Source organism: Littorina saxatilis, linkage group LG4 (genome assembly GCF_037325665.1).
Source record: "Littorina saxatilis isolate snail1 linkage group LG4, US_GU_Lsax_2.0, whole genome shotgun sequence".
NCBI classification, from domain to species: Eukaryota; Metazoa; Mollusca; class Gastropoda; order Littorinimorpha; family Littorinidae; genus Littorina; species Littorina saxatilis.
In genome coordinates this window covers 49,873,531-49,884,306 of record NC_090248.1, presented here as the reverse complement: position 1 = coordinate 49,884,306, position 10,776 = coordinate 49,873,531, and the positions used below count along the sequence as shown (strand labels likewise).

Below are 10,776 nucleotides of genomic sequence, written 5' to 3'. Positions count from 1 at the left end.
ACCCCACTCTGAGCTCTTCTACTCCTCCTTCCCTCTCTCGTCCACAGCCTACCCCCTCCCCCAACTCTCCCTCCCTTCTACAATTTGTTCTCTTTTTATTTTTTTTCACCTTCCTTTCTCCTCCGTCAGCGTTACGTGTGCAAACTATAGTGTCTCCGGGGGTTGCGCAGAGAACGACTGTATACTGACTCTCTACGGGAACGACATGAAGATGAGATCATTTTTCTCGTCTCATTGAGGCTGCTGTCGTAACATTCCATTTGAGTGATATCATGTACATTGTACTAGTTCGTCCGATTTTAAGCCGTTCTCGGGTGGAACAGAGGCAGTCTGAGAAGAGAAAACTGACTTCATTTTTGTCTAGGTCCTCGTTCTGACTATTTGGTTGCTCTCCCTGCTACCTCTGTCAATTCTGGCTGTCTCTTCTGAGTGTGGTTTGCAGGCAAACAAGCAGCGGTCGCTTGGGTGTGGAATGGGTTTTACACCGATTTTCTGAGAGGAGAACAGTTCCAGTACTGAGAATTGCGTCGTTCTCTCTGTCACTTCGCTCTAATCTGCTCGAGCTGAGTATGCGGCTTGCAGGCAAACAAGCAGCGGTAGTTTGGGTGTAGAATGGGTTTTGCATCGGTAGTCAGAGACATGAAAAGGGAATTCACCTCTGTCTGGGTCCCGGTCCTGAGCAGTCAGTCGTTCTCCACGTAACATTAACCTCAGTCTCTGTCTGTCTATCTGTCTGTCTGGCTGGCTGGCTGGCTGGCTGTCTGGCTCTCTCTCTCTCTCTCCCTCCCTCCCTCCCTCCCTCCCTCCCTCCCTCTCTCTTTCTCTTTCCATCCCTCTCTCTCTCCCTCTCCTTCAATCCCTCTCTCCCCCCCCCCTCTCTTTCTCTCTCCTTCCATCCCTCTCTCTCCCTCCATCCCTCTCTCTGTCTTTCTCTCTCTCTCTCTCTCTCTCTTTTTTTTTCTCCTCTCCCCCCTCTTTCTATCTCTCTGTATCTCTCTGTATCTCTCCCTCTCTCTCTGTCTCTCTTTATATCTGCCTCTGTCTCTTGCTCTTTCTCATTTCTCTCCGCCCCCCTCTCTCTCTCGCTCTCTCTCTCTTTCTTCATATCTCTCTCTTTCTCTCTCTCTCTCTTTCTCTCTCTCTCTCTCCCCGATCTTTCTCTCTCTCTCTCCCCGATCTTTCTCTCTCTCTCTCTCTCTCTCTCTCTCTCTCTCTCTCTCTCTCTCTCTCTCTCTCTCTTTCTCTCTCTCTCCCTCTCCCTCCCTCCCTCCCTCCCTCTCTGTTGAGTGTGGCTTGCAGGCAAACAGACAAGGGCGAGTGTGACGTGCACACAGTGTAATCCCATTGTATTTCCTGGCATTCCTCAGGGGGGCACAACCCTCTTCCTCTTGTGACACGAAACTGTCACTTGCCTCTTGACTGGTGGTCCGTCTTACCCTTGCACATGCCAGTGAGTGACTGGGGGGGGTTTGTGCTGTTATTTCTCTTGTCGTTTTGTGGTAGTAGTAGTTGTTGTTGTTGTTGTTGTTGTTGTTGTTGTTGTTGTTGTTGTTGTTGTTGTTGTTGTTGTTGTTGTTGTTTGATGTTGGGTGTGTGTTGGGTGTGTTGTTGGTTTAAAAAAAACCATATGGGGGGTGGGGGGGGGGAGGGTGGAGGGGAGCCGAGCAGAGGGGGGGGGGGGGGGGCAGAAATTGCTTGCATCATAGCCCTGTTAGCCATGCTTGGGTGGGGGAGGGGTGGGGGGGGGGGTAGAGGTGGTGGTGGAGCAAGTGACAGATATCCATCATAATTCATCAGTTTTGAAGGAAAGGTCTGACCTGATGTAACCAAATGTGACAGCCATGCAGTATCTTTTGTACTTGTTGCACAGTTTGGCTGCCCAAGTGTAACTAGATTGTGTGTGTGTGTGTGTGTGTGTGTGTTTGAGTGCGTGCGCGCGTGCGTGCGTGTGTGCGTGCGTGCGTGCGTGTGTGTGTGTGTGTGTCCATGTCTGTGTATTTTGAATACATCATTCTTATGCCGTTGGGGTTTTGATTGTATTTATTCGATAAGGAACTTGGATGCATTGACTGTAATAAAACTTGTCAACCTCAATGGCTGTGTGCCTGAGGGGGAAACATATGTGTGAAAAAGTGCAGAAAAGATTGTGGTTTTAACTGCGTGTAAAGAAATGTTGCTTTCCACTTGTATGCTTCTGCTTCTGTCCTCTTGCATTTCCTGTGCATGTCTCCTTTCATGAATGAAGACATTTTCTTGGGATGACTTTTTTTTTTTAATCAGATAAATGAACATGTATCCAGACAAACAAAAAGCTAGACAAATCCAAACTCTCTCTCTTTCTGTCTCAGTCTCTGTCTCTCTCTACTTGTCTCTCTCTCTCTCTCTCTCTCTCTCTCTCTCTCTCTCTCTCTCTCTCTCTCTCTCTCGCTCTCCCCTGGCCATTTGTCTGTCTGTCTGTCTGTCTGTCTGGCAGTCTCTTGGTGGTGACTGTTACACTGCATGGGAGGGCAGTGCAAAGGGAACCTAAATAGTGCTGTATGTAGTACTCATGGCGAGGACGACTGGTCAGTTCCTTGGTATAGCTTCCTGTTTCATTTTGGCATAATTTTGTATGTCCCAATCCCCCCCCACCGTTTGTCAAGAGGCTAATCCTCACCGCAATTAAACAGTTGTATTCATCGTCCCTCTCATTCCGGTATATACTGGTGCTGTTGTTGCTCCTTTTTTTAAATATATATTTTGTTTAACTGCCATCTGTGTTACCGCATACATTTCAAAACAATTATCCAAGAACACCCTGTTAACATGGATTTAGGTATAAAGTTTTGTATCATGTTGTAACCGAGTGCCGAAACACTACGATCACCTCGGGAGGCGAAGTGCAATCAAACAGGATTGAAAATGTTAGGGCTAATTTCTTAGCCCTATAAAAACTGTTATGCAAACCCGAAGGTTTCCATGAACATACGGACAATCCAATCGGAAACCACCAGACCCCATCACAAACAGAATTCCACAATCCAGAGGTGTTGACTTAAAGGCCAACAACTCGGGTGCAGAGTCTGCTGTGAAAGGAGCGGTAGCCTCCCCTGTCACAATGTGAACAGAATGTATTTCTGGTTGCTATCACTGTTATATAGAGCTGATCCAGTTTTCATGGATATTATGTTTTATAAACAGTGCTTCAGTCCAATTAGTCGAGGTTCTGTAAGAACCTGTCTGTGTGGTGTGATAGTCATATTCTGCTGAAATGTAGATGTGTGTGTGTGACTTTAGTATCTGAGTGCAAGCGGTGCCAAAGAGTTTTCCAAGTGCTTCCACAGAATAGCGTTGGTTGTGTATCACATCCAGAATGTTTTTTCGCCACATGTAGTGATTTGAGTTGTGTTTGTGTGTGTACAGGTGTGGTCCACGAAAACCCTCGCATCGGACTTGACGGGGAGGGGGAGGAAGTGCCGGGGACCACTGACGAGAAAGGCGACGTTATCTCCACTGTCAGGATGCGAAACAGGCAGCGAAGGCTCAGCGAAGTAAGAAACACCTTTTCACATTGTCAGTATTGGTGTTAACTGGTAATTACTGGTATTTTACCGGTTGAAATGAGAAAATACCGGAACAAAATTGGCTACCTGTATGACCTACCGGTTGATTTGTTAGAAATACTGGGGTTTTTTTGCTGGTAAAACATCAAAACCAGTACTCTGAGTTGGACTCTTACTGGTTCCAATGACCAGCTTACCGTTTTTTTCTGGACTCTGCATCAGTGCATCATAAAAGTTTGCGTACCATTTTGAAAAAATACAAGCGCCATCACTGCATTGGTCCAAGAAAAAATACCCACTTCATTTAGTGGGTATCTTTCTTACAAGGAAAGAAAAGGGGAAGGAAATGTGAGGGCTTTTTCTTTCTTCCTGTTTTGGGATGGCTTTGAAATAAAGTTTAACTTGTTGTGATTATTAGTTAAAGGCTTACTAACTCGCTCCCGTGTTTACGATGTGTAGTTTGCCCACAATCGATGTCAAATGCATCATAAGGCCATATAATGACGATATGTCGCAATGCGCGGACCATATACATGCATTACAGCTTGTTCTAGCCTCTGAAAAAGTGAGGATGTCAACAAAGACGCGGAGTTATTTCCCTTGCGTCAACGTTCCCTCTGTTGGCAAATCTATAAATAGGACGATCTAGATCAAAATAAAAATTCAAATATCTCAACATTTAAGGGGTCCTAGACCACAATATCTTGCAGGGAACTTAATTTAGCATGTCTCCAGCTGTGGGTAAAGCAATTAGCGTGAATAGTCATCAGCTTTCTATGCCTTTAAGAATGTGTTCATCTTTCTTTGAAATATTGATATGTTTGAATGTTTTTTTTTTTTTTTAAGCGATCAAGGGTGTTATCTTTGTTGTGTATCATCCGTGAATGGGAAAAGAAATGGATTAAAAAAAATTCCCTCATCTTCTTGTTTAAGTGAGGACAAAGTATAATATATATATGTAAAAGTGAGCAGGAGTTTTTCTTAAAATACACATGAAATAATAACGCACCATTGCTTTCAGGAGGTGACAAAGCGTCTGTCGTTACCAGCAGATATACGACTGCCAGAGAACTTCCTGGCCCGATCCACCATATCCCTCAGTCCCGATGGACAGCTCAGTCGCCGCTCCAGACGGAAATCTCTGGTCAGTCTTGCGTGCTGTACTTATGTTTTTGTGCTTAGTTTTTGTGAGTAAAGTTGGCAGATAAGGAACAAAGCTATGAGTGCTTTTGGTTTTTGAAAAAGCCATGGTCTTGTTCAATTTGTATGGATTCCAAAATGTTACGTGGCTGTTTTTGCACCGGGCACTGTGGTCTGTTTGAAGGTGAAATGTGGCCCAGTACCTCTGACTTCAGTCCTCAGGGTTTCAATTCGCAGGGATAGGTATATAGGTGATATCAATTAGGAGTGGGCTTGAATCGTTAACTTTTTTGATGCAAGAGTATTGCTCATTTTACTCTCTTTATAAGGACATTTAAAAGTAGCAGCAGTATTATTCACTGTGTATGTATAAGTGTTGTTGTGTTAATTTTGAGAGTTGGCCATTCTTCTTGTCGTTCGCCAATGCTAAACTTGGAGAGAGAGTTGGCCATTATTCTGTGTTTGCATTGACACCACACTGAGCGTCATTAGGCCCCCCCCCAAAAAATAGTCTGTTTACGGTAACCCGACCGACCCTATTTTTTTCGCGCTACCCTAGACTTTTTGGGGGGCATTTGGGGGGTAAACAAAAAAAAAAAAAAAAAAAAAAATCTTTTGGTTTTTTTGCAAAATAACGTAAAAATATGTTTTTTTGGAAAAAAAAAATAAAATCCCGACCTACCGACCCTATTTTTTTGGCCTATGTTACCGTAAACAGACCTATTTTTTTTTTTGGCCTTATCCAGTAGTTGAATACAGTGGAACACCCCTTTCAAGACCTCGAAGATCTGAAAAAGTCGGGTATTAAAAAGGGGGAGCCTTGGAACTTAATACAAGGGGGGTACATTTATAGATGTGATGAACAGAAAATCTGAAAAAGCAAATTCTTATATGAGGGGAGGTCTTAAATTGTGGAGTCTTAAAAGAGGGGGGGGGGGGGGGGGGGGGGGGCTTCCACAGTAAATATCCACGAATGCATCTAGGGGGGAGAGTATTTGGTAGTGCTGGTATCTTAAAGGTCCTTGTCTACATTTTTATACATAAATAGACATTTGACCATTGAAATGCTGAGTCTATTCCCTACAAATATCAAAAATACACCCCCCTTCGATCAAGAAGAACGAAGCAAGGGTTTCCGTTTGAAAATTCATTGTAGTATTCCAGCATAGTAGACTATCCTTATTTGGGAAATGCCGAGGGCAAAACTCCTCTCGAATACCGTGCATTTCGTTCGTTTAAAAAAAATCGTGTCCGACAGCGCTTCAACATCCAGTGTCAAAGTGTTGCTGTGACTGTGTAGGCGTGACTGTCAGCATAGAGACATGAATATGATTGGTCGATATTTTTAGGCAAAGCACATGTTCTCAGCAAACAGAAAACAAAATATTGGAAGTGTCTGAGTCTGAGACACTACCCAAAAATAAAAACTTTTTTTACATATATGTTTTTTTTCTATAACTTTTTTCTCTATGGTTCTTTTATCATCTGACTTAACTTTTTATAGAATTCTAACCATAAGTTTATTGAAAAAAAGCAAAAATGTAGACGACCACCTTTAATGTACTGATCTGTAAGTCTTGTAACTGAGTGGATCCATGCGGTACGAAGCAACATGTTTCTTTGTGTGCATGCTTGTGTCTGCTTTCTTAACTTTGGATCAGATGTTAATGGTTTGTGTTGACAGTCGGAGATCGGGTTTGGCAAGATCGAGTCATACACAAAGCTGGACAAGCTGGGCGAGGGGACGTACGCCACAGTGTTTAAAGGCAAGAGTCGCCTCACCGACAGCCTGGTGGCGCTAAAAGAAATACGACTGGAGCACGAGGAAGGGGCTCCCTGTACTGCCATTAGAGAAGGTGGGCTTGGAAAAAATTTATTTGATATGAAAATGTAATCCTACCCCCCCCCCCTCCCCCCCCCCCCCCCCCTCCCCCCCCCACCCCCCCCTCCCCCCTCCCCCCCCTTCCCCCCCCCCCTCCCCCCCTCCCCCCTCCCCCCCTCCCCCCCCCCCTCCCCCCCTCCCCCCCCTCTCCCCCCCTCCCCCCCCCCCCCCCCTCCCCCCCCCCCTCCCCCCCCCCCAAAAAAAAATGTGGAAGTAGAAAGAAAAGAACAGACAAATATGTTGATATGTATAATAAACAAAAGCAATCTAGAAGGTGTTGTTTTTATAATAGTCATTTTTGACATTTTTGCCACTAATTTTCAGTATTAAATATTTATATCTGTATTTTATATCTGTATGAAGACATCCTGATTTATCACCATAGCCTTTTGACTGAATTATGTTTGCATAGTAATCTCCTGCAGTTGTTTTGAATTCTTAAGTTGATCTGTGGCCAAAGCCATTGTGCAGAATTGTGCCATAATTATGCTTTTGTGAAAGTTTTACAGCTTTAAGTCAGAAAGCCATGAAGGAATCGAGGAAATGAACAGATTTGTGATAATGTGAAAACGGGATGAAACTTTACGATGTGTGTGCTGGTTTTTTTTTCAGTATCACTTCTACGAGATCTGAAACATGCCAACATCGTCACACTTCATGACATCATCCACACAGATAAATCTCTCACCCTTGTCTTTGAGTACTTAGTAAGTATACCTGTGTAGTCTTTGAGTGTCATTACTTCTGTGACTTGGTTTATAATTTCATGAACACTATGGAAATGTATGTAAAGTGGAACATACACTGTGAGGCCCTTCCAAAGAAAGGACACCTTCTGTCTCTGACTTTTCCCAAAATATACCTGTCATGAAAGGCCACCTGCAATCTAAGGACACTCTTGTCACAGGTACCACTGTGATGCGTTGTATGCCAGGACAATGACTGAAAATTTACCTCGGCTACAGTCGAACCCCCCTCCCTTTTAAGACCTTGTTTTCTAAGATGTTGTGTTCATAACCTCTGTAAATGTACCCCCATTTTAAGACTCCCTCCTTTTTAAGACCTGATTTTCTCAGATTTTTTAGGTCTTAAGAGGGGGGTTCCACTGTATTGCGAAAATGTACCCTGCTTGACTGCCGGCGCTTTGTATTTTGTAGTCTAGTCCCAGCGAAGCTGGAGGTATCCCGTGAACGCTATACTGTAATCGACTTGAGAAATGTGCATACCGAATAATACATGATAAAGAAGGATTCTTTGTGCCCGGCTATGTGCTACAGTTGGAGATGGAAGTTCACCAAAAATTGGGACCATACTAACAAAAACACGGTGGGTGCAATAGTCGCCCCCATTTTTTCAGCAAACGTCACCCAAGGCCGTTTTGGACGGGTAGAAATTCCGTAGTTTCCAAGTCTATGGATAAAGCTCGCTAAAGAAGAATACGTCACGGTCGAAAGTCTTTGACGTCAATTAATGCATCATGACGTCATGCCTCCCTGTAGTCTTTCTCTCTCGCGCAGTGTGTGTGTTTGTTTTCATTTTGTGCACATGTGTTAGTGTTACTGTTTGTGTGTGTGTGTGTGTGTGTGTGTGTGTGTGTGTGTGTGTGTGTATATTTGTGTGTGTGTGTGTGTGTGTGCGCGCACGCGTGCATGAGTGTACTCGTATGTGTGTGGTGTGTGTGTGTGTGTGTGTGTGTGTGTGTGTGTGTGTGTGTGTGTGTGCGCGCGCACGCGTGCATGAGTCTGTACTCGTGTGTGTGTAAGTGTGTGTGTGGGCATAAGTGTATGTGTGTGCGTGTATGTGTGTTTGTTTGTAAAGGTGTGTATGTCCGTCTGTCCATTTGTGCGTATGGGTGTGTGTTTTGTGTGTATGAAGTTTTTTGTGAGAGAGTGTAAGTGCGTGTGAGTGAGTGTGTGTATGTGTGTGTGTGTGACTTGGGGTGTGTGTGTGTTTGTGTGCGTGAGTGAGTGTGTGTGTGTGTTTGAGAGAGAGAGAGAGTGTGTGTGAATGTGTGTGTGCATGAGTTTGTGTGTATGTTTGTGTGTGTATGAGTGTGTATATGTGTTTGTTTGTAAAGGTGTGTGTGTCCGACTGTCTATGTGCGTATTTGTTTGTTTGCTTAACGCCCAGCCGACCACGAAGGGCCATATCAGGGCGGTGCTGCTTTGACATATAACGTGCGCCACGTCACATTATTCTGACACCGGACCAACCAGTCCTAGCATGCACTAACCCCATAATGCCAGACGCCAGGCGGAGCAGCCACTAGATTGCCAATTTTAAAGTCTTAGGTATGACCCGGCCTGGGTTCTAACCCACGACCTCCCGATCACGGGGCGGACGCCTTACCACTAGGCCAACCGTGTATGTGCGTATGAGTGTGTTTTGTGTGTATGAGATTTGTGTAAATCAATGTGTGTGTGTGTGTGTGTGTGTGTGTGTGTGTGTGTTTGTGTGGGTGTGTGTCTGTATAAGAGAGAGAGAGAGAGAGAGAGAGAGAGAGAGAGAGAGAGAGAGAGTGGGTGGCTGGGTGTGTGTTTATGCGAGTGCGCTAGTGTATATATGTGTGTGTATGAGTGTTTGTTTGTAAAGGTGTGTATGTACGTCTGTCTATATGTGCGTATGGGGGTGTGTTTTGTGTACTGTATGAAGTGTGTGTGAGAGAGTGAGTGAGTGCGTGTGAGTGAGTGTGTATGTGTGTACGTGTGTAACTTGGGGTGTGTGTGTGTGGGGGGGTGGGTGGGTGTGTGTGTGTTCGTGTGTATGTGTGTTTGAGAGAGAGAGAGAGAGAGAGAGAGAGAGAGAGGTTTGTCTTTCGCTGGGGTATGCAGTGCCTTGGCGTTGCACATCTACTTAATCCCAGCGAAGCTGGAGGTATCCCGTGAACGCTATACTGTAATCGATTTGAGAAATGTGCATACCGAATAATACATGATAAAGAAGGATTCTTTGTGCCCGAAAATGGGCCACAGTTGGAGATGGAAGTTCACCAAAAATTGGGACCATACTAACAAAAATACGGTGGGTAAAATTGGCGCCCCCATTTATTGAGCAAACGCCACCCAAGGCCGCTTTGGACGGGTAGAAATTCCGTAGTTTCCAAGTCTATGGATAAAGCTCGCGTAAGAAGAATACGTCACGGTCGAAAGTCTTTGACGTCAATTAATGCATCATGACGTCATGCCTCCCTGTAGTCTTTCTCTCTCGCGCGGTGTGTGTGTTTGTGTTCATTTTGTGCACATGTGTTAGTGTTACTGTTTGTGTGTGTGTGTGTGTGTGTGTGTGTGTGTGTGAGTGTGTGTGTGGTGTGTGTGTGTGTGTATTTGTGTGTGTGTTTGTGTGTGTGTGTGTGAGTGTGTGTGTGTGTGTGTGTATTTGTGTGTACGCACGCGTGCATGAGTCTGTACTCGTGTGTGTGTGAGTGTGTGTGGTGTGTGTGTGTGTGTGTGTATTTGTGTGTGTGTGTGTGTGTGTGTGTGTGTGTGTGTGCGCACGCGTGCATGAGTCTGTACTCGTGTGTGTGTGTGTGTGTGTGTGTGTGTGTGTGTGTGTGTGTGTATGTGTGTTTGTTTGTAAAGGTGTGCATGTCCGTCTGTCCATATGTGCGTATGGGTGTGTGTTTTGTGTGTATGAAGTTAGAGAGTGAGTGAGTGCGTGTGAGTGAGTGTGTGTGTGTGTGCGTGTGTGACTTGGGGTGTGTGTGTGTGTGTGTGGGTGTGTGTGTGTGTGTGTGTGTTTGTGTGTGTGTGTTCGTGTGCGTGTGTGTTTGAGAGAGAGAGAGAGAGAGAGAGAGAGGTTTGTCTTTCGCTGGGGTATGCAGTGCCTTGGCGTTGCACATCTACTTAATTGTTAATTTTGTCTGTCTGTTGTTATCTCAGTCTGTCTTTCTTTACTTAGCACTTGTGTGATAGGTTTAGCGTTTCTGTCTTTTCTGAACAAATTTTCTGTTTGTGTAATGTGCTGAGTACAAACTAAATGAAAAACAGATTGTAAAGTAAAATATAACAAAAATCTTCTTTGTATAATTATTGACTGTCACCATGAAACACTTTTAAATGTGTGTGTCTGTGTGTGTGTGTGTGTGTGTGTGTGTGTGTGTGTGTGTGTGCGTGTGCGTGCGTGCGTGTGTGTTTATGGTTGCTTGCTGAGTTTCAGTGCCTTTTCTTTGTGTGTATGTGTTCATGCGTTGGTTTTTGTTGTTTGTTCAGTTAG

At 44.6% G+C, this 10,776-nt stretch overlaps 1 protein-coding gene across 1 annotated transcript in view; it reads left to right on the top strand.

Moving 5' to 3' along the window:
* The window catches only part of LOC138964993 (uncharacterized), a 51,134-nt gene that overhangs the window by 24,159 nt on the left and 16,199 nt on the right, over positions 1–10,776 (top strand). The window contains exons 2-5 of the mRNA XM_070337115.1: positions 3,403–3,530; positions 4,564–4,686; positions 6,367–6,538; positions 7,177–7,271. Of these exons, the coding sequence (XP_070193216.1) occupies positions 3,403–3,530; positions 4,564–4,686; positions 6,367–6,538; positions 7,177–7,271 (518 nt within the window). The remainder of the gene's footprint in view (positions 1–3,402; positions 3,531–4,563; positions 4,687–6,366; positions 6,539–7,176; positions 7,272–10,776) is intronic.